The sequence below is a fragment of the Oncorhynchus clarkii genome, chromosome 4, assembly GCF_045791955.1.
Source record: "Oncorhynchus clarkii lewisi isolate Uvic-CL-2024 chromosome 4, UVic_Ocla_1.0, whole genome shotgun sequence".
Classification (NCBI taxonomy): Eukaryota; Metazoa; Chordata; class Actinopteri; order Salmoniformes; family Salmonidae; genus Oncorhynchus; species Oncorhynchus clarkii.
The window spans coordinates 48846528-48871208 of record NC_092150.1 but is presented as its reverse complement, the minus strand read 5'-3'; the positions used below and the strand labels follow the sequence as shown (position 1 = coordinate 48871208).

The 24681-nt window shown below is 39.1% G+C and overlaps 1 protein-coding gene across 2 annotated transcripts in view; it reads right to left on the bottom strand.

The window, feature by feature from the left end:
- The window catches only part of LOC139406904 (mucolipin TRP cation channel 2), a 60086-nt gene that overhangs the window by 27113 nt on the left and 8292 nt on the right, over window positions 1-24681 (bottom strand). For both annotated transcript variants that reach the window (XM_071150052.1, XM_071150051.1), the window contains exons 6-12: window positions 23513-23609; window positions 23306-23405; window positions 19302-19414; window positions 7018-7167; window positions 6381-6482; window positions 5972-6094; window positions 2356-2562 (exon numbers count right to left, since the gene is read on the bottom strand). In XM_071150052.1, coding sequence (XP_071006153.1) covers window positions 2356-2562; window positions 5972-6094; window positions 6381-6482; window positions 7018-7167; window positions 19302-19414; window positions 23306-23405; window positions 23513-23609 — 892 coding nt within the window. The remainder of the gene's footprint in view (window positions 1-2355; window positions 2563-5971; window positions 6095-6380; window positions 6483-7017; window positions 7168-19301; window positions 19415-23305; window positions 23406-23512; window positions 23610-24681) is intronic.

Below are 24681 nucleotides of genomic sequence, written 5' to 3'. Positions count from 1 at the left end.
TTGCTTACCAAGACAACATTGAAATTTCCTGAGTGGCCTAGTTTTGACTTAAATTGAAAATCTATATTAAGCCATGAAAATGGCTGTCTAGCAATCATTAAAACCAACTTGGCAGAGCTTGAAGGATTTAAAAAAGAATCATGTGAAAATATTGTACAATCCAGGTGTGCAAAGCTCTTAGCGACTTAACCAGAAAGACTCACAGCTGTAATTACTGCCAAAGGTGATTCTAACGTCTTGACTCAGGCGGTTGAATACGTATCTAATCAAGATACAGTATATTAATGTTCTATTTTTTTATTTATTTGTATTTTATTTTATTTTTTACAAAATGTTCACATTTTTTCTTCCACTTTGACATTAGAATTTTTTTTGTAGATCGTTGAGAAGACTGACAATTAAATCCACTTTAATCCCACTTTGTAACACAAAATGTGAAAAAAGTCAGGAGGTGTGAATACTTTCTGAAGGCACTAATTACTCTCAGTAACTTTTCTGTTTACGTGTATTCTGACCTTGAACTTAAAGCAAGCATGCTATTCACCCTCTATTCGTTTGGGGTGAAGATCAAAGAAATTAAGGTGTTGCGTAGGTGTGTCTACAGATTTGTTGTATTCTGACCATGACTTAATTCCCTCATAATTCGACCACCTTCATGCACAATGAAATGATAAGATCGAGCAACCTGTGGTTCCAATGGAACTACATCTACTTTATTTTTTTCCCTGCGATTTACAACACTGCAATTTACAACTCAATAAGAGCTACGTAAATGAATAAGTCATTTGGATAAGGGGATTGTAAATATAAATGACAATTGTTTAGATCTATTTTACATTAAGATCGCCAGAGACAAATGTAAAACCAGTCATATGGCAGCGAACTGACATATCACCAAGTTTATGAAATGCTGGCCCTGAAATTTGGAGACCCAAACTATAGGCGTCTGTACCCTGTGTGCAAATGACAATATAGCGCCAAACCTACCAATGTTTTATGATTGCTAGAATCTTTCAATTATATGCCCAGACGTTTCACTGCATTTAGAAAAATTGGTGTCTTTATTAAGAAGGTGTTCCTAATTTTTTGTACACAGTGTACGTAGCAGTTTAAATCTGGATGCTGGCGCATGGTTCACGATGACTGGGCCGTTGTCACAGTTCCATGATTAGTGAGGATTATTAGGGTAGATTTATAGGACTACTGTTCAACCCATATTGTACACTTCTCATCTTCCAATATTTCAATGATATGGCAACTTTCAGGATGAATCAAACCACCATTTTTGATTCATCAATACATTTTGAACATAAATGTTCTCCAAACCCTTTTATTTTTTTTAGAAATACTTTCCTAACCCTAAATAATATACAAGATCAGAGTATTTTTTAAATCTACCAATTATTGCTGGAAAGGAGACAAATGTGTCTATTTACATGGCTATCTTTCATTGATCCCTAATATTCTGAATCATTATCTTCGTATATTCTAGTGAGTCTGGACAAAATTAGAATTAATAGGTATGCAAAATTTAAAGGGGTGGTTTAGAAGAATGTACGGAAATGCCTATTGAATGAAAACTCCACAAGAAAATCTGTTGGCCAGCAAGTGGGAGGGTTTTCAGCTGTTTAATAAAATGTGTCCTTCGCGGGCAAGGGAAACACGCCTGTAAAGCCCGTTATGCATATGCATAAGGTAAGTCTGAATACCAACTACTGAAAAGTGCATAGGAAAGACGTGCGTAGGAAAGGCGTACATTTACTACGTCTGAATTGGGCCAATAGAAAAAACATTAAAGGATGAATAACAAATAATGCTATACTGGACAAAATCTCTAATTCCAATTCCGATTCCAATTCCATTGCTCATTAACACATGAAAGGGTCCTCAGTTGATTAATCTTTCAGCGTATATTGTTGTTTCTCTCGTCACACATAATGTATAATGTTTGTTCATGTACTATTTTGTTTTGAAGGGGCACTGATGGCTAAATGCAATATCTTTGAATGAATTATGTGTAATAATGTGCCTGGGCCCCCTTAATTTTCACTAGACATTAAAACATATATGATATGGACCGTTTACATATGTAAATCTCAATAAGCTGTTTTTGGACAATAGTTATGGATTTGGGGTTGTATGGTCTGTGATTTAGACCTGATACCTGGGTCAGTGGGTCATGATCATCAGGCCACACCTTAGAAACATTTTTCCGAATGTTTTGCACCAGATAACAAAGTGAGCGTTCCTAATTGGCCAAGTTCAGATAGTACCTCCCCATTTCACTCCATTTCAGATAATTTTCTTACGTTTTGTGCCAACTGAACACAAACCAGCAAAGGTATGAGTGAGTACCTTGATGGTGTCGTAGGCGTCTGTGATGAGGGCGATGAAGAGCGAGAGCACCATATAGATGAAGAGGGATATGAAGGAGTAGAGGTAGACGCGGCTGAACAGCCACACCAGGCTGTTTTTGTCCTTCAGCTGTGCAAAGGTGGTGTACATGTCGTCGCCGTTGACCAGCGAGAACAGGCTCTCGGCCACCCGACTCAGGCCCTCAAACTGAGATGGAGTGAGAAAAAGAGAATGGTGAAGGGGGAGTAGAAAGAAAGCAAGAGATGAGAGAGGGAAGGGGACCGAGTACAGAGTGAGAGAGGGGAGAGAGACAGGCATAGACAATGAGAGAGAGAGGAGCAGAGAGATGGACAGAGAGAAAGAGAGAGAGATTGCAAAAAGAGAGAGGAGAGAGAGAAAGAGTGAGCGAGGGAGAGAGAGGAAAGAGTGCACAGATCCCAAAACACAGTCAGATTCAGGGGGAGACATCACCACAAACAAAGAGCGATAGCATCTAAGCACAGCCCACTCAGACAGACGGTATAGATCCTAGGTAGGGTAGGGGACTTGTGGGAGGGCAGTTCTGGAACATCCCTTGTTTATTGCAGATGGTAAACAATGTCTAAATTAGTTGATGTTATGGTAACTTCCCTGGCTGCAGTGCATGGTTGCATCCCGAAAGGCACCCCATTTCCTACATAATGCACTACTTTTGACCAGGGCGCATAGGGAGTCAAAAGGAGTGCATTATATAGGGAATAGGATGCCATTTGGGACACATACCATGTTGCAAGTATGAGTGAACATCTTGTTGCAACAGACACCAGAGTTGAATGCTGAGGTGGTCATGGATAGTCTGAATCATAGAGATAAAACAATATCTATTAACGATATCTATCTATGTGGTCTGAACAGCCTCTCTGCAATGTACCCGTGCAGTGAGGACAGTTTGGTGCCATTTTTACACATATTGGGCAACATTTTCCTCTTGCAATCACGAACGCACTATAAGTAAACGCACCACCCCATTTTAAATAATGGGAGATCTGATACTGCAGCTCTTGAATGCATTGCGTGTACAACGTGTATGTTAAAGCTCTGTTTAAAACAAACTTCCTCCTTACAGAAAAGTTACAATAAATATTATAATTTCACTCATGCCATCATTCAGAAAACTCTTAGAGTATGAGAGGAAAATGTCGAACTAATGAAGACAAAATAGGGTCACACCTTATTTGGACTGCGTACAAGTACACAGATGTTCTCTTAATTTGACCATTTTCTAGATCTGCAGCAACAGGAAATGTGAACTATTATGTGTATTATAATTAAATGGACATTGTTTAGGAGGTTTGATACATTTTTTGAGAGGATAAATCAAGTCTGTCATTTTAAAGTGGAAATTACAAACGTTCAAAGCCTTTTTAAATACTACAATTTGCAATTCCTGCTTTGCAGGAAAGTTCTCTGCGACAACAGAGTGATCAAATGAAGATAGTAAACCTGTAAGGGTAACACTGTATTTGGATAGTCCCCAAACTATACTAAACAGAAATATAAATGCAACATGTAAAGAGTTGATCCCATGTTTTCATAAGCTGAAATAAAAGATCCCAGAAATTGTCCAAGCTTATTTATCTGAAATGTTGAGTACAAATGTGTTTACATCCTTATTAGTGAGCATTTATCATTGGCCAAGATAATCCATCCATCTGACAGGTGTGGCATATAAAAAAAGCTGATTAAACAGTGTGGTCATTACAGAGGTCAATAAAAGGCCACTCTAAAATGTGCAATTTTGTCACACAACACAATGCCACAGATGTCTCAAGTTAAAGGGAGCGTGCAATTGGCATGCTGACTGCAGGAATGTCCACCAGAGCTGTTGCCAGAGAATTGAATGTTAATTTCTCATCCATAAACCACCTACAACATCGTTTTAGACCATTTGGCAGTAGGTCCAACCAGCCTCCTAACCGCAGACCACGTGTAACCACGGCAGCCCAGGACCTCCACATCCACTTTCTTCACATGTGGGATTGTCTGAGACCAGCCTCCCGGACAGCTGATGAAACTGAGAAGCTCATTCTGAATGGCTGGGCCTGACTCCCCAGGGGGTGAGCCTGGCCCCAGAGTGGGTAGGCCTCCCAGGCCCACTCATGGCTGCACCCTTGCCAATTCATGTGAAATCCATAGATTTGGGTCTAATACATTTATTTCAATTGACTGATTTCCTTGTAAGATCTGTAGCTCAGTAAAATCGTTGCAATTGTTGCATGTCGGTTCGATCCCGGGTGTGTTGCAGCCGGCCGTGACCAGGAGACCCATGATGCGGCACACAATTGACCCAGCGTCGTCCGGGTTAGGGGAGGGTCTGGCCGTCCAGGATGTTCTTGTCCCGTCGCGCTCTAGCAACTCTTGTGGCGGAACGGGCGCATGCACACTGACATGGTCGCCAGTTGTACAGTGTTTCCTTCAACACATTAGTGCGGCTGGCTTTCGGGTTAAGCAAGCAGTGTGTCAAGAAGCAGTGTACCTTGGCAGGGTCGTGTTTCAGAAGACGCATGGCTCTCGACCTTCGCCTCTCCCGAGTCTTTACGGGAGTTGCAGCGATGGGACAAGACTGTAACTACGAATTGGATATCACGAAATCGGGGAGAAAAAGGGGGAAAAAAATGTAATAAATAAAAACATACATATATATAAATGTATGGTTCTGTTGCATTTATATTTTTGTTCACTATACTAACTACTGTGTCAATTTACCCCAACCCTAAACCTAAACCTAAACCTAATCCCCTGAAGCTAACCCTAATCCCAGCAAAGTGTTGCATGTAAATTGCTTTTGATAGTTTGAACATTTGTAGACCATCAACAAACTAACTATAAAAGACAATCCAAAAAAAGTGGGGCTGTGTAGTTTGACACAGGTTAAAGTTAGCTTGAGGATTCTGCAGTCCACCATGTGAGCTCTTGTTTACAACTGCAATGTTTCTCAACTTCCGTAAATTATTTTTCTTCTAACCCAACGATCACTTAAGACACTTGTGCCCTTTGTTACTAGCATTAATGATTAAGGCATATGTGTGTGCCTCATAATGGTGCAACACTGACTAGACAAGCAACAACAAGCAGCAACATGTATACATACTGCCATCTTGTGGTTGTAAATGGATAACAATACATCAAATTGTTAGGCAACAGTGTAAACAAGTTCAGTTTCAGGCCATTGCAAAACCACACCAGGCCACATGAAGCCTATTTATATCACCAGTGCTTGAATTGGGCCGGTACTCACAGAGGACTTTCACTTTAAGCTGTGTACAGTTAAGGAAATGGTTCTAAAATATGAAGCCTTGTATTTTTATTTAGGCAAGTCAGGTAAGAACACATTCTTATTTACAATGATGGCCTACCCCAGCCAAACCTTCACCTAACCCAGACGATGCTGGGCCAATTGTGCTCTGCCCTATGGGACTCCCGATCATGGCAGGTTGTGATACAGCCCAGGCTCGAACCAGGGTCTGTAGTGACGGCTCTATCACTATGATGCAGTGCCTTAGACCGCTGCGCCACTCGGGAGTCCCTATTTTGTAGAATTAAAATGAGTGTCGGCATTGCCATTCCCAGTCAGTACCTTTTCATGGTAAGGGCCAAGTACAATCCAGCCACAAAATGTGTACCCCAGGTAGATCATGCCAGCACAGCAACAGAAGCGGATCACCTTGGGGAAGGCAGTCTTCATAGTCAGGATGAGCACCTGGAACACACACGGATGTGCACAGGCATGTACACACACACACACACACACTGTAAAACCTGTGTTGAATCAGTGTTTAAGATAGTGTTCCTTTAGTTGATGAATAATTCTTATTGCAACATCCTTGTTTTTAACCACTTTCATTATGTATAGGTTTTCAAATTGTATTTTCCAATGTATTATTTATGTAAGTCTGAGTTTGCATGTGGCCAAACAGGACTAGTCTATTCCTACTGGATAATTATCTTTGAATACACTAAATAAATATGTCTTTGATCAAACTTACATTGTACTTTTGGAAGTAGCCCAGGTACCTGATCACTCCCACCCACACCATCAGCGTAGAAGTTCCCAAAAAGATGCTGCACACATCGTAGCTGGTAAGACTCTAGAAGGGAGAGATGAGTTCATTTTCCTTATGCCAACTGGGGGTAAATGGTTAACATGCAAGTCATAAAAATCTGACTCGAAAGTCACTCAGGTTAGAGTAAATAGTCCTTGGGAGTTTTACAATGTCTTGATTTAACCATCTTGTTACAAAGTCCAAGCCCAGTGATTCTGTGCACAGGCAACGGGGAGTTTTTTTTATTTCTCAACCTCTCTTCTAGAGTTTTTTTATTTCTTAATTTCTGTATTATAAAATAGTAATTGATTAGCTATAAATGGAAACACCCACTTCTTCCACATGTTCAAAACTAATATGATAGATAATCATCCTACGATTTAGACATCAATCATTTATTGCCGTTATTAAACATGTAACATCTTGCAGTAAGCAGGATAATTCAAATACATTTCCAAAAACATATATTTTGTAAAACATAAGTGTTTGTAAAATTAACATGTTCCTATTAAATTTAGGAAAGAAAGAGATGTCTGCTTAAACTCTTTCAAGGAGTTTGAACATTTGAGTTGAGTATTACCTTTGCTTGTATTTCCATCTTCAATATGGATCCTACTATGGCCATAGCGTCACTGACGATCACCAAAACATACCAGCCATTTAAAAACTCCTTTTGGTCAGTCTCACACACCTTGTGATTATAATTCTCACAGAAGAACCTGGAAAATCTCTGGAATAAAGGGGATAAATTCATGAGGCCAGGCCACACACATGGTTATAAAAGCCATGATACACCCTATGACGGCTTCCGGTGTATTGATGGGGGAGATCTGAAAATAAATGTAGTCCTGCTTTGTGGTATTTCACGAAGGCTCAATGTGATACGCTATAGGTTTTTGGGCATGTATATGGCTGTCCTTGTTTGATAGAGCCATTAAACATCTTTCAGTGATGTTCCTATCAGCAGATTCAATGCTAAACATACAAGCTGACACATTTGAACTCCTGGGGAGCGGAGACTCATGCTCTGGCCCTCTCCCTCCCCCAAGGCGGCCTTTTTTAAAAAGGGAAGCGGACACTAACACAATCCTTTGGGCAAAATTGAAAGAACTGACCAGACCATATTGGCTTCAAGGGATTCCAGTCATCAACATGAATTTGACAATGGGGCATTTTTAACTACATGGTGACATTCAACCGTAGATGTTTCATCCAGGATTATAGCAAAGAGGATTCGAAACAAAGAGTTGGATTTAGCTAAAAGATAGGCTAGAGTTGACCCCAGGACCAAGAAGGCAGATAACAAATACGGAGGCTAAGTAGACTTGAGGTTGTAACTGCTGCCAAAGGTGCTTCAACAAAGTACTGAGTACACTGCTGCTACTCACTGTTTATTATCTATGCATAGTTACTTTACACCCATCTACATGTACAAATGACCTCGACTAACCTCTAATCTCGCACATTGACTCTGTACCGGTACCCCCTGTATATAACCTTGTTATTTTGTGTTACTTTTTATTGAATTATTTTACTTTAGTATATTTAGTAAATATTTTCTTAACTCTATTTATTGAATTGCATTGTTGGTTAAGGGCTTGTAAGGAAGCATTTTACAGTAAAGTCTACACCTGTTTGATTCAGTGCATGTGACAAATAATATTGCATTTGATTTTGATTTGATTTCACTCAAAGGGTCTTAATACTTATGTAAATGTGATATTTAAGTTTTTTTTATATACATTTGCAAAAATGTCCAAACCAGTTTTTGCTTTGTCATTATGGGATATTGTGTGTAGATTGATGAGGGGAAATAACTATTTAATCCATTTTAGAATAAGGCTGTAACTTATTAAAATTTGGAAAAAGTCCAGGGGTCTGAATACTTTCCAAATGCACTGTACATAAGTATTCAGAACCTTTACTCAGTACTTTATTGAAGCACCTTTGGAAGCGATTACAGCCTCAAGTCTTCTTGGGTATGACGCTACAAGTTTGGTACACCTGTATCTTGGGAGTTTCTCAATTCTTCTCTGCAGATCATCTCAAGCTCTGTCAGGTTGGATGGGGAGCATCACTGCACAGCTACTTTCCGGTCTCTCCAGAGATGTTCAATCGGGTTCAAGTCCGGGCTCTGGCTGGGCCACTCAAGGACATTCAGAGGCTTGTCCTGAAGCCACTTCTGCATTGTCTTGGCTGTGGGCTTAGGGTCATTGTCCTGTTGGAGGTGAATCTTCAACCCAGTCTGAGATCCTGAGCAGGTTTTCATCAAGGGTCTCTGTCCTTGGCGCCGTTCATCTTTCCCTCGATCCTGACTAGTCTCCCAGTCCCTGTCGCTGAAAAACATCCCCACAGCATGATGCTGCCACCATCATGCTTTACCGTAGAGATGGTGCCAGGTTTCCTCCAAACGTGACGCTTGGCATTCAGGCCAAAGAGTTCAATCTTGGTTTCATCTGACCACAGAATCTTGGTTCTCATGGTCTGAGAGTCCTATTGGCAAACTCCAAGCTGGCTGTCATGTGCCTTTTACCGAGGAGTGGCTTCATCTGGCCAATCTACCATAAAGGCCTGATTGGTGGAGTGCTGCAGAGGTGGTTATCCTTCTGGAAGGTTCTTTCATCTTGCGTCATGCCTACAATTTTGGGATTCTGAAATGCATCCACATTCATACTCATAACCAATGTCAACCCTCAATTATGTTACTTAGCTAGCTATTAAAACGTTGCACACTCTTGGCATTCTCTCAACCAGGTTCATGAGGTAGTCACATGGAATGCATTTCAATTAACAAGTGTGCCTTGTTAAAAGTTAATTTGTGGAATTTCTTTCCTTCTTAATGTGTTTGAGCCAATCAGTTTTGTTGTGACAAGGGTGGTGTACAGAATATAGCCCTATATGGTAAAAGACCATGTCCATATTGTGAAATAACAGCTCAAATAAGCAAAGATAAATTACAGTCCATCATTACTTAAGACATGAAGGTAAGTCAAAGCAGAAAATTTCAAGGACTTTTCAAGTTTATTTATTCAAGTTTATTCAAGTGAAGTCGCAAAAACCATCAAGCGCTGTGATGAAACTGGCTCTCATGAGGACCGCCACAGGAAAGGAAGCCCCAGAGTTACCTCTGCTGCAGAGGATAAGTTCCTTAGAGTTAACTGCACCTCAGATTGCAGCTCAAATACATGTTTCACAGAGTTCAAGTAACAGACACTTCTCAACATCAACTGTTCAGAAGAATCAGGCCTTCATGGTTCAGTTGCTGCAAAGAAACCTCTACTGAAGGACACAAATAATAAGAAGAGACTTGCTTGCGCCAAGAAACATGAGCAATGGACATTAGACCAGTGAAATCTGTCCTTTGGTCTGATGAGTCCAACTTTGAGATTTTTGGCAACAGCTGTGTCTGTGAGACGCAGAGTAGGTGATGATCTCCGCATGTGTGGTTCCCACCGTGAAGCATAGGGGAGGAGGTGTGATTGTGTGGGGGTGCTTTGCTGGTGAGACTGTCAGTGATTTATTTAGAATTCAAGGCACACTTAACCAGCATGGCAACTATAGCATTCTGGAGAGATAAGCCATCCCATCTGGTTTGTTCTTAGTGGGACAATCATTTGGTTTTCAATAGGATAATGACCCAACACCCCTTCAGGCTGTGTAAGGGCTATTTAAACAAGGAGAGTGATGAAGTGCTGCATCAGATGACCTGACCTCCACAATCACCTGACCTCAACCCAATTGAGATTGTTTGGGATGAGTTGGACTGCAGAGTGAAGGAAAAGCAGCCAAGTGCACAGCATATGTGGGAACACCTTCAAGACGGTCGGAGAAGCATTCCATGTGTACAATAAAGAAAAAAGAAAAATAAATAAGTAGTTGTCCAAACTTTTGACTGGTACTATAGGCAATGATACAATTGTCAGGATCTTAGTATTTTGTATAGACGTGCAAATGTGCAAATGCCATTGAACGAGAGATGTGATTTATCGTATAATGTTTTTGACCCCATCCTGTTCATAGTTATTGTTTCTTTAAAAAAATATTGATTGTTTTTCATTTCATTTTATTAAAAACCAAGAGTGCGCAGCTGAACACTATGCTGGAAAACACTTGGTTTGTTAGTTTTGATTCAAACGAAACCGCTATTAATTAAATATGAATACCAAACGTGTTTTTGAGTGGTAGCTGGGTGTACTACAGACACCTGTCGTCGTCGTGGGAAAGACTCATTGTTATCTTTTCATAAAACAACTGGTTGCAGTAAAGAGCCAACCTGGATACTAAGGAGATCCTGAGGGAAATCGATGAGTACCAATAGCTTTACGCTATGGAGGAACAACATACTCTATCATGGAAAGATCTGACTACCTCACAAAATAACTTTAACCCCCCTAAAAAAGAAAAACAGATTCATCTACAGACACGGACGATTTACTTACCGTATAAGTACAGGACGGTGCTCTGGCTGGAATTCATGCAACACTTGAAAAGTTGTGTGAGAAGGTAGCAGGGCTGAGGGGGAGTTTGGTGTTTAACCAGAGTGGAATTCTCACGCACCAAGGAGAGAACAATGTACTTACAGCCAAGGTAAAAATTCATGATTCCAACATGGATTGTCTACTCAGGGAAAACAGGGTGATAAAGGAGTCGCTACTAGACAAAGTCGTAGCATGCGTGAAAATCATATTTTTTCTGGTCTGGGATTCCTGAGGACGCATCCAATAATCCAGAGGGCACGATCAGAGAATTCGTGCAATCCGCCTTGAAACTTCCTAGAGAGACTGTGAACAAGGTGGCTTTCCACCGAGCACACAGACTTGGAGCAGCAAGACCAAGGGTCCCCGACCAATCATCGCAAAAAGTGAACACTACCAACAAAAAGAGCTGATCAAAAGCAGAGGAAGGGAGCATAAAGGGACCAAATTCGGTCTCAATGATCAATTTCGAAGGGAGATAAACAAACGTCGTAAGAGACTGTATCTGGTACAAAGGGAGAAGGGTAAGCATGCCTTTCTCATTGTGGACAAACTCTTTATAGATGGACAGCTATTCGGAGACAGCTCCATAACACCATAGCTGTACTAAATTCTACAGGGACTTCAGGTTACGAAATAAATAAAGTATGGGAGCTGTAAAAATATCTAAAAACTATGAAGTGGATATGAACACACGTACTCAATTACATGCTTGCTTACATATGTACATACACACCTGATCTCGCTTTCTTCTCTTTCCCTTCTCTCCTCTCCCACATCTCTCAATTGTCGAGAACTGTTTTATAATTTAATATGTTTCTCGTTTGTCTATCTTTTTGATGTCTTTGTCTACATGTTTATATATGTTTACAACAAGCAAGGGGAAGATATCAGAATAGGGGCATTAGGGAATAATAATATTGTACGGAATACATTTGTAATGTAGTGAAGCCGTCTCTATAGTAATGCAAGGTCTCTTTCATGATCATGTGAAACGTCAATTGCAATGGAAATACTGGGATGTGTTTTTCAATGATGTTAAAGGCAATTTGGATGCAACGATATGGATTACAATTGTCATCTTGAATATTAAGAATACACGCACTACATGTTACACACATAGACACTCAACCATGCAAAGTGGCAGAGTTATTGTTTATTTGGACAGCAGACATTATAGTCTTACTCTTATACAGACATCGTACACACTCACTAAATCCCATCCAATATCATACACATCAACCTACTCAGATTTACTACACGCATAATAGCTTGTCTCAATTTTCTAACGTCTGTGGCATTGGCTCACAGGCAAACAGGCAAGGGAATAAAACAAATATTGCTAGAACCTATTTCTTGAATTCTAAATATCAGACATTTGAAAGCTCTAATTTTGACCGTCATAATACCTCTGATGGCAGTAATTTTACAAGCACTAATTATGGTCAATTTAGACTGAGAATAGTATCTAGTTATTGTAAGGGGTGAAATAAGTATAGCCAGTTATAATTGTAACGGTTTAGCAGATTATTAAAAAAAATCCATCTTTACGTGGCTAAAAGAAAAGGAATATGACATACTGTTTAAAGGAAACTGACTCTACATCCTGGTCTGGCAGAGTGCCACAGCCTCGGTCTGGCGCGCTCACGTGAAAGGTTCCACTTCATTTGTACAGACAAAGGAATTGTCCTTTTGGAACATTAATTATGTTTTATGTTAAAAGCATCCTAAAGATTGATTCCATACTTAGTTTGGCATGTTTCTACGGGCTGTAACGGAACTTTTTAAACTTTTTGTCCAACCGACCTGAACGCGCTTTTGGATTTGTTTACCAAACGCCCTAACAAAAGAAGATATTTGGACATAACTGATGGATATTATCGAACAAATCAAACATTTATGGTGGAACTGGGATTCCTGGTAGTGCAGTCTGATGAAGATCATCAAAGGTAAGTGAATATTTAAAATGCTATTACTGAGTAATGTTTACTACCCAATATGGCGGGTATTGTCACAACTTCTGCAGAAGTCAATGCCTCTCCTTGTTCGGGCGGTTCTCTGCGGTCAACGTCACTGGTCTTCTAGCCATCATTGATCCATTTTTAATTTTCCATTGGTTTTGTCTTGTCTTCCTACATATGGTTCCAATCCCATTCATTACATGTTGTGTATTTAACCCTCTGTTTCCCCTCATGTCCTTGTCAGAGATTGTTTGTTTGTATATTCGTATATTACAGTGCCTTGCGAAAGTATTCGGCCCCCTTGAACTTTGCGACCTTTTCCCACATTTCAGGCTTCAAACATAAAGATATAAAACTGTATTTTTTTGTGAAGAATCAACAACAAGTGGGACACAATCATGAAGTGGAACAACATTTATTGGATATTTCAAACTTTTTTAACAAATCAAAAACTGAAAAATTGGGCGTGCAAAATTATTCAGCCCCCTTAAGTTAATACTTTGTAGCGCCACCTTTTGCTGCGATTACAGCTGTAAGTCGCTTGGGGTATGTCTCTATCAGTTTTGCACATCGAGAGACTGAATTTTTTTCCCATTCCTACTTGCAAAACAGCTCGAGCTTAGTGAGGTTGGATGGAGAGCATTTGTGAACAGCAGTTTTCAGTTCTTTCCACAGATTCTCGATTGGATTCAGGTCTGGACTTTGACTTGGCCATTCTAACACCTGGATATGTTTATTTTTGAACCATTCCATTGTAGATTTTGCTTTATGTTTTGGATCATTGTCTTGTTGGAAGACAAATCTCCGTCCCAGTCTCAGGTCTTTTGCAGACTCCATCAGGTTTTCTTCCAGAATGGTCCTGTATTTGGCTCCATCCATCTTCCCATCAATTTTAACCATCTTCTCTGTCCCTGCTGAAGAAAAGCAGGCCCAAACCATGATGCTGCCACCACCATGTTTGACAGTGGGGATGGTGTGTTCAGGGTGTTGCTTTTACGCCAAACATAACGTTTTTCATTGTTGCCAAAAAGTTCAATTTTGGTTTCATCTGACCAGAGCACCTTCTTTCACATGTTTGGTGTGTCTCCCAGGTGGCTTGTGGCAAACTTTAAACGACACTTTTTATGGATATCTTTAGGAAATGGCTTTCTTCCTACCATTCTTCCATAAAGGCCAGATTTGTGCAATATACGACTGATTGTTGTCCTATGGACAGAGATTCCCACCTCAGCTGTAGATCTCTGCAGTTCATCCAGAGTGATCATGGGCCTCTTGGCTGCATCTCTGATCAGTCTTCTCCTTGTATGAGCTGAAAGTTTAGAGGGACGGCCAGGTCTTGGTAGATTTTCAGTGGTCTGATACTCCTTCCTTTTCAATATTATCGCTTGCACAGTGCTCCTTGGGATGTTTAAAGCTTGGGAAATCTTTTTGTATCCAAATCCGGCTTTAAACTTCTTCACAACAGTATCTCGGACCTGCCTGGTGTGTTCCTTGTTCTTCATGATGCTCTCTGCGCTTTTAACGGACCTCTGAGACTATCACAGTGCAGGTGCATTTATACGGAGACTTGATTACACACAGGTGGATTGTATTTATCATCATTAGTCATTTAGGACAACATTGGATCATTCAGAGATCCTCACTGAACTTCTGGAGAGAGTTTGCTGCACTGAAAGTAAAGGGGCTGAATAATTTTGCACGCCCAATTTTTCAGTTTTTGATTTGTTAAAAAAGTTTGAAATATCCAATAAATGTCGTTCCACTTCATGATTGTGTCCCACTTGTTGTTGATTCTTCACAAAAAAATACAGTTTTATATCTTTATGTTTGAAATGTGGCAAAAGGTCGCAAAGTTCAAGGGGGCCGAATACTTTCGCAAGGCACGTATGTATGTATTGGCGCGCGACGGGTTCTTTTACCCACTTTTATTTTCTCTTGTATTTTTGATTATATAGTTTTGTCAAGTCTATTAATTAAAGCTCCCCTGAATTATTTCAACATTTTGTTAAAAATCGCGCAACATTTCAACGTCCTGCTACTCATGCCAGGAATATAGTATATGCATAGGATTAGTATGTGTGGATAGAAAACACTCTGAAGTTTCTAAAACTGGTTAAATAATGTCTGTGACTATAACAGAACGTGAACAGCAATCGAAATCCCAAGAAAAACCTGGTCACAAAAACCACAGAAAAGTATTCATCCGCCAGTCTCTGAATTTGTTTACTGCAAGCAAAAATATATAACGGTGAGCCTGCAGTTCCTACAACTTCCACACGATGTCGCCAGTACTGGCATTTTCATTGGTTTAAATCCTTTTTGGAATGAGAAGTAGGTCCTTCCTTTCGTCCAGTATACAGGAAGAGACTTTTGGGAGAGAGAAAAAGGACAACGTTTTCTAGAGTAGCTGCTATTGAATACAGATCGCCCAGTGATCAATTTGATCGATTATTAACGTTTACAAATACCTAAAGTTGGGTTACAAAAGTAGTTTGAAGTGTTTTGTCAAAGAATATAGGCAACTTATTTAATTTAAAAAAATGACGTTGCGTTTTGGAACAGAGCTTTTGGATGGATCAGACGGGCTATATAAATTGACATTTTGGGTATACATGGACGGATTTAAATCGGGAAAAAGACCCAATTGTGATGTTTATGGAACATATAGGAGTGCCAACAAAGAAGCTCGTCAAAGGTAATGAATGTTTTATATTTTATTTCTGCGTTTTGTGTAGCGCCGGCTACGCTAATTATTTTGTTTACGTCCCCTTCAGGTATTTTGGGGTGTTGCATGCTATCAGATAATAGCTTCTTATGCTTTTGCCGAAAAGCATTTTAAAAATCTGACATGTTGGCTAGATTCACAACGAGTGTAGCTTTAATTCAGTACCCTGCATGTGTGTTTTAATGAAAGTTTGAGTTTTATCGAGTACTATTAGCATTTGGCATTGCGCACTTCCATTTCCTGTTGACTAGGTGGGACGCTAGCGTCTCACATGTCTCTAAGAGGTTATCAGACAGGTTTTTTACATGGACGATACATTGGAGATAATATATGACAACTAATAGAAATAATAGAACATTATGAAACAGCTAAAAGAAGCCATGCATTTATAGCAGTTTATAGCAGGCATTTGATTAAGACTGGATTTTATTTATAAACGCCAGGATTTTTTAAACTTCTGTGATCCTCTTATAAAATGGATAAAAAATAATGTATATCAACCCCAGGTGTAAAAAAGTAAATAACGGCTACTACTCAGAGAGTCTGAATTGTTAAGAGGAGTTAAACAATGGTGTCCACTGTCACCATATCTTTTCGCTATGGCCATCGAAATGCTAGCTATTAAAATCAGATCCAATAACAATATTAGAGGATTAAAAATCCAATGCTTAAAAACAAAGGTGTCCATGTATGCCGATGACTCAAGTTTTATATTAAGTCCGCAAGCTAGATCCCTGCAATGTCTCATTGAAGATCTAGATTACTTTTTTGTACTATCTGGTCTAAAACCTAATTATGATTCAGTGTACAATGTTACGTATTGGCATCTATAAAAAATAAAACTTTTACATTACCCTGCAGTTTACCTATAAAAAGGGCTGATGGTGAAGTAGACATACTTGGTATTCATATCTCAAAATATATAAATAAGCTCTCCACAATGAATTTCAATAGAAATCTTGTAAAAATTTACAAGATCCTGCAACCATGGAGGTAAATGCCTGTCTATTTATGAAAAATTGCCCTGATTAACTCCTTAGTCATATCTCAGTTTACTCATTTACTTATGGTGCTGCCTATTCCTGATTCATTTTTGAAATCATATGAGCAAAACAAATTTAGCTTTATCTGGGATGCTAAACCAGACAATCAATATAAATAAAATGAATTGGGTGGGTTGAGATTATTAAATATAAAGCACTAATCCTCTAAAAGCTTAATGTATTCAAACGTTTTACTTGAACCCTAAATAGTTCTCAAGTAGATTACTACATCCATTGTTTTAAAAATGGCCTTTTTGCTTTTGTGCAGATTGCCATGTCTATTAATTGAAAATGATACTTTTTCAAAGTATCTCTCTTTTTCAAACAAGCTTTGCAGAGTTGGCTACAATTTCAATTTCATCCCCCTGAAAAGATAGAACAAATATTACAACAAATATTATGGCTGAACTCAAATGTGCTGGTTGATAAAAAAAACTGTATTTATGGGAAAGATGTTTGAAAAGGGTATTTTGTTCTTAAATTATTTTGCAAATTGGAATAGTAGAGTTAATAGTTATATTTATGTCCCTCAAGGAGTTATCAGAATTGTATGGGAAGGTCTGCTCAATCCTAGAGTACAACCAATTGATTACAGCATTACCCCAAAAATGGAGGTGGCAGCGGGAAGAGGTAGGGAACTCGTCTGTCTGCCCAATATAAAGGATCAAAACTGGCGGAATAATAAAAATAGCAGAAATAGGAAAGTACCAGTTTTATTTGAGGACCAGCATGTTGACAACTGTGCCATACAGATTGCAAAATAGTTGAAGAGATTTTTGATGTACCGATTCCATGGTTCAGGGTGTATGAGTTGATATATAAAACTACGCAAGATTCAAGTGCTTTTCAGCTAAAATTATTATAGAATTCTTGCCACCAACAAAATGTTGAAAATTTAGGGCATAAAATCATCAAAGCTTTGCAGATTTTGTTGTGAGGATACAGAATCAATAGATTATTTATTTTGGTATTGCCCTCAGGTAGCCTGTTTCTGGTCTCAGGTTCTGGAATGGCTGAAAATGACCCTAAAATTGACCCTAGAAATAGTACTGTTAGGAGATCTGGAGAACTCGGGTCAGTCAATTACTAATACTCTTAGTAAAAATATTTATCTTCAACTCGCAATCTGTGGATTCTATTCGATTAGATAGATTGGAATTGTACGTTAAACATCACAGTATAGATGAAAGATATAGGTTCCATAGAAATCCATAGAGGGTGACCAGCAGAGATGGGTGGGATGGGCCGAGGGAAGCTGAGGGTTGGGATGTGTAATTGGAGATAAGTGGGAGTGGAAATGCTGTGTGGGAGATAGAATGATGGTCAAAGATGAGGCTGATACCGTGCAGGTTTTTGTACACATGCATATACACACACACACACACACTCATTCAAAATACACGCATACACGGACACACACACGTAATAGTGCCAGACATGCACTCCAACATATACAGTTGGCATTGCTGTTATGATTTTAGTTGTCCTTGATGTCCTTTGTTTTTCTTGCGCTGTTGTTTGCTGTTTCTTGTCTTTTTCTTTTTTCTCTTTAGTTCATTTTCTTGGTTGTTGGTGCATTGAGGGGTTCTCGGGGATGGGGAATGTAACTAATTGTATTTTTTTTTCTTATTTGTTTTGGTGGGGGGGACTGTGGGAGTGGTCTTGGATGGTTGAGGAACAGCTATAGGGAGACCGTGGGGGGATCTTAGAGGGTTCAGGTTCACGTTTTTTGGCCTGGTGGGAGATATGTCAACGTGACTTTGAGCAGGGCATTGACCCTGGATACTTCTGTGTGTTTCTCTGAATGGGAGTCTGTTGGATGACTGGTGTGGTGTAGTTGTTGAGCGGCTTCATTGCGAGTATATTGTAAGTTTGGGAAATTCAATAAAAAAAAATAAAAAAGAAGATATAATTGCATAGCCTCCGTTCCCTTAAATGAAGGTTGTTTGTGGGGCATGTAACTGTATTTAGACATAGCCTATTTAAAACAAGTCTTGTTTCATTTTGAGCAGAATTATTCAATCTTAAAGCCTTATCAATAGTGAATTTAATCTTGCTTATTGACAATGTTTGGCATGTCCATGGCTCAGCCATAATGCAATTTACAGTAGGCCTAGCACCTATTAGTGTGAATGCTAGGTTTAACTATATATTTCCATATTGAATCCATGCAATTAGGCTTCTTACAATGTGGACTGCAAACATGTTCAACACATTAAGTGAAGATAGGACTGGCCTACATATATTTTGTTGTTTTGTTTCTGTAGGCTATTTAACAAACTAGGCCATAATGGAATATTGTAATTGGAGTTGATTACAACACAATACATAAGACTGTAAATACTCAACTTGAAGCAACCACATATTTAGCCATGGAGCACATTCTTATTGGCCAGTGAGGGGTCAAGCTCCAGAAGACCTACAACTTGGCTTTTGAGCCAAAAGGGATCCCTCTAAATGGAGATAAATATTGTCCAGAAATGACATCGCACCCATGAGCAAAGCGTATATTGTTTTAGCTAAAACACGAGTTGGGTTTTATGAGACAAGAAATTCACATCATACATGTGTATTAACCATACAGCCAACATTGACCTTTCAAGCCGAAATGTGATGTATATAATTAGCAACTAAACTTCCATAATGTATCATTAACTGACCTGCAGTAATTTGACTGCCAGAACGATGGAGCGTGTGCATAGCACGGCCGAGGTCAGGCAAACCAGTATGACAAAGCCATCAAACACCAGAAGGTAGTGTGTGTTCTTCTGAGCTGAAACAGATAGACACATGGGTTACATAATTGGGTTACAAAACTCTTCCCATGCTTCCAAGGCTTTGAGGCTTTTGACAGTGTCACAGTGTCAACATTGGAAGTCTTCAGTATTGGTTGTATAGAGAAGAAACATTATGGTTGGATTTGGACTTATACGAGACCTAGTTCAAATAGAGTACAAAAGTCAAATTATACTCAAAAGTACATTTTACAGTAATTTAGCAAACACTCTAGAGCAACTTACCAACTTTCCTCTACTAGCAAAAGCTAGTAATGCAGGCTAAACTAGAAAAGTAAATTTCCTGAAGAAAATATGGTGTGCATGCTAGCTTGTGATGGATTGATTGATTGAATAGTCTTAAAATGTGGAAGTTGGTTTGGTGTTATAGTTGACAAAAGTTTTACAAAAAGTGTGAAGTTAGGATAGCCTGAACTTGTGAAAGTTGGTTTGGTGTCTCAATCTTGAACAGTTCAAGAGTTACTGTCAGTGAGTAAGTGTATGCTATTAGCCTCTAAAAGTCTAAGCTGTTGGGTGGGGGGTTAACAAGCTAACATATGGAATTGTTTTAAGATAGTTAAATGATCCATCGTATGACTATTTGATTTAGAATTTTAGGACACCTTTAGGTATACATTTTATTAATGTATGCAATTATAGTTGATAAAAATTAAGAGTTTAAAGTTAGGATAGCTTGAACATGAGAAATTTGGTTTGGTTTCTCTAGCTTGAACGGTTCAAGAGTTACTGTGGGTTGGTAATTTTATCCAAATGTATATAATTACAGTTGATTCATTTTTGAGAATTTGAAGTTAGGATAGGCTGATGTCTCTAGCTTGAACGTGTCAAGAGTTACTGTTGGTGGGTTATACATTTATTATAATTTATGCAAATGTATACAGTTGAAGTTGTTCAAAGTAGGAATTTGAGGTTAGGACAGTCTGAACATGTAAAGGTTGGTTTGGTGGCAAAAACTTGAACAGATCAGGAGTTACTGTTGGTGAGTTATTTATGCAAATGTATGTAAATTTTTTATTTAAAGTAGGTTAAATTTAAAGTTAGGATACTCAGAACATGAGGAAGTTGGTTTAGTATCTCTAGCTTGAATGGTTTAAGAGATACTGTTAGTGAGTTATATTATGTTAATGTATGCGAATTTGTATAGTATAGTTTTTACGAATTTGAAGTTAGGATAGTCTGAATATGTTTGGTGCCTACAGCTTGAATGGTTCAATAATGACTATTTGTAGTTTTTTTATTCAAATGTACGCCATTTCATGTAGTTATAGTAGATACAAGTCTAAGAATTGGATGTTAGGATAGCCTAAACATGAGGAAATTGGTTTAGGATCTCTAGCTTGAAAGGATCAATACTTACTGTTGGTGGGAAATTGTATGCTAATTTATGCAATGAACATGTGAAAGGTGGTTTGGTGTCTCTAGCTTGAATCGGAAGACAAGTTACACTTGCATAAAATAACTGAATTAAAGTATTACAATTTGTATAGTTGTTGAAATCTTTTGAAGATTTAGAATTTATGATAGCCTGAACATGTAAACATTGGTTTGGTGTATCTAGCTTGAACAGATCAAGTTACTGTTGGCGAGTCATTTTATGTTAATTTAGTTACATTTGTATAGTTGTTACAGTTACGATTTTGAAGTTAGGATAGCCTGAACATGTGATCTAGCTTGAATGGTTTAACAATTACTGTTGGTAAAAAATTGTATGCTGATTTATGCAAATTACATAGTTATAGTTGATAAAATTGTATAAGAATTTGAAGTTAGGATAGCCTGAACATGTGGAATTTTGTTTGGTGCCTATACTGTAGCTTGAACTTTTCAATAATTATTGTTTGTAGTTTCTTTATGCAAATTCATGCAATTTCATATAGTTATAGTTGATAAAAGTTTAAGAATTCGATGTCAGAATAGCCTGAACATGAGGAAGTTGGTTTAGTATCTCTGGCTTGAATGGTTTAAGATTCACTGTTGGTGATGTATTTTAAGAAAATGTGTATAATTATAGTTGATAAAAGTTAAATAACTTGAAATTAGGATAGCCTGAAAATGAGAAAGTTGGTTTGGTGTATCTAGCTAAACGGTTCAATAGTTACTGTTAGCGAGTTATGTTATGCCAACATATGTATACTCACCAAAAATATAAACGCAACATTCAAATTTATTAAAGATTTTACTGAGTTACAGTTCATATAAGGAAATCAGTGGATTTAAATTAACTCATTATGCCCTAATCTATGATTTATCATTTGACTGGGCAGGAGTGCAGCCATGGGTGGGCCATGGGAGGCATAGGCGCAGCCAATCAGAATGATTTTTACCCACAGAAAAGGGGCTTTATTATAGACATAAATAGTCCAACTCAATCATCTTGGCTAAGAAGAAATGCTCACTAAACAAATTTGTTCAGAATATTTGAGAGAAATAAGCTTTTTTTTTCGTATGAAACATTTCTGGGATTTTTTATTTCAGCTCATGAAACATAGGACCAACACTTTACATGTTGCTTTTACATTTTTGTTCAGTGTAGTTATAACAGCCTCCACTCTTCTGGGAAGGCTTTCCACTAACTGAAGGAACCTTGCCGAGAGGACTTTCTTCCATTCAGCCACAAGAGCATTAGTGAGGTCGGGCACTGGTGATTAGGCCTGGCTCAGAAATTGGTGTTCCAATTAATCTCAAAGGTGTTCAATGGGGTTAAGGTCAGGGCTCTGTGCAGGCCAGTCAAGTTCTTCCACACCGATCTCAGCAAACCATTTTTGTATGGACCTCGCTTTGTGCACGGGGGCATTGTCATGCTGAAACAGGAAAGGGCCATCCCAAAACTGTTTCCACAAAGTTGGAAGCGCAGAATCGTCTAGAATGCCATTGTATGCTGTAGCGTGATGTCCCTTCACTGGAACTAAGGGGCCCAGCCCGAACCATGAAAAACCACCCCAGACCATTATTCCTCCTCCACCAAACTTTACCGTTGGCACTATGAATACGGGCAAGTATTCTCAGCTGTCCCGAGTCCACCTGGTCGTGCTGCTGCTCCAGTTTCAACTGTCCACAGTCCAATGGGGGTTAGCTTTACACATCTCCAGCCGACGCTTGTCGGCATTGCGTATGGTGATCTTGGAAACCCATTTAATGAAGCTCCCAATTAACATTTATTTTGCTGACGTTGCTTCCAGAGGTTGTGAGTGTTGAAACCGAGGACAGATGTTTTTTCTGCACTACGTATTCAGGACTCGGCGGTCCAAATCTGTGAGCTTGTGTGGCCTACCACTTCGCGGCTGAGCTGTTGTTGCTCCTAGATGTTTCCACCTCACAATAACAGCACTTACAGTTGACCGGGGCAGCTCTAGCAGGGCAGAAAGTCAGTCAGGTCTTCAATAAGGCCATTGTATTGCCAATGTTTGTATATGGAGATTGCATGGCTGGGTGGTCGATTTTATACACCTGCGAGCAACAAGTGTGGCTGAAATATACAAATCTACTCATTTGAAGGGGTGTCCACTTACTCTTGTATATATGGTGTAAGTCTATGGCACTTTTATTTCCATTGAAATGTATTGTGACTTCATTTAAATATTGCTGTATTACAAAAGTATACAATATCAAAAATAAATTGGGTCGGTCTGCACATTTGGAAGTTGGTTTCATGTTAATAGCTTAAGTAATTTAAATGCTGGAACGAGCGGAATAAATCAAATAATTATAATAATATGAGTAAGAAATCTGGAGATGTGCATTGCTTTGCATGCACACCTACTTAACGGCACCTCAAGTGTTTGAACATACTGTGTTTATTTAATTACCCAGGACAATTAATCCTGATGAACAAATTGGTTTCTTAATAACTCAAATTTAACTATACTTACCAGTCCCAGAAATCGTCCAGTTTTTGCACGCACTGCTCAGTGCATCAATGTCAAGGAAGATTTTTATCTTTCCGCTGTGACACTGGTTATCAAATGTGATCTGGAGAAAGAGACAACTGAACAGATTAAAAATGGCCTAACAGTACCAACAGCGCTCCATGGGCATGATGATGGGTTACATGTTTAAACACAACAAAGGAACCTTACCGTAACAAAAAATACATAACAGTCCGGTAACTCATGTGAGCGCACTGTTTGCAGGTTGATTCCTTTAAGTTGAAAAGTGATCTTGATATCGACAAGCCTGAAAGGAAAACATGCCAACGTTAATAAGAAATCAATCCCCAAATGATTCAAGTACCCCTCGTTGCGGCACAAGGAACGGGGCAAAGTTGGCGGGGTCAGCCCACCACACATTTTCCTTGGTTGAGATGCATTTTCATTCCACCACGCTTGACACAACGTAGCCTGCATGGTGATACATCAGCAGGTACATGTAAAACCTCAATCACATTACCCATAAGTCAGCGTTTCCCAAACCATGGATTGTGACCCCATATGGGGTTGCCGAATTTGAAAATGGGGTTGCTAAATCTACATTTTTTAAATATAAAAGAAACCAGAGAGTGCCCTTAGATCATGGAAAAATTAATTCCCATGCTGATTGTCTAGTCCCACTACGCCATGAAACCACACGCTATTGCAGACTTTGATATTACCGGCCACAATTGATATGGTGAAAACAATGTGTGGGGAGGCAGAGGCATAGAAACTCACATCATTATCTTTGTCAGATAATACTGTTAAACAATGAATTTATGCTATTCCTAGTAATCAAGAGGAAACTGACGGAACTCAAACTCCCCAGTTTATGTTCTCCAAAGGGACGTTAGCTGTGAGGGCCGACACACACCCCCACACACCGACACCCCCATACCCACACAGTTCTGTCTCACGATTCCCGAGAATGAAACGGCACAGGGGATGTGCAGAAAAATAGATTCTACAAGGTATCGGATGGTGGGCTTTTGCACAGATGGCGCTCCATCTATCTCCTTCTGCCATAAGGTCGCATTGTATGATACACCGAGAGCAACTGGTGGCAAAAGATCTAAGCACAGAACTCAGAGATATACTGCAGCAGGTAACTTCGATTGTAAACAACATCAAACCACATTCACTGTGCGCACGCCTGTTTGCAAAACTACGTGGAGATATGGGATCAGAGCATGATAATGTTCTATTTATGGATGTAACACTGGAATTTTTATTTATTTAACTTTATTTAACTTCTTGACCATACTTGAGACGCAGACGTCTCAAGTATGCCCCTGGAAATGCAAATGCGCTACGCTAAATGCTAAATGTACTCGTTA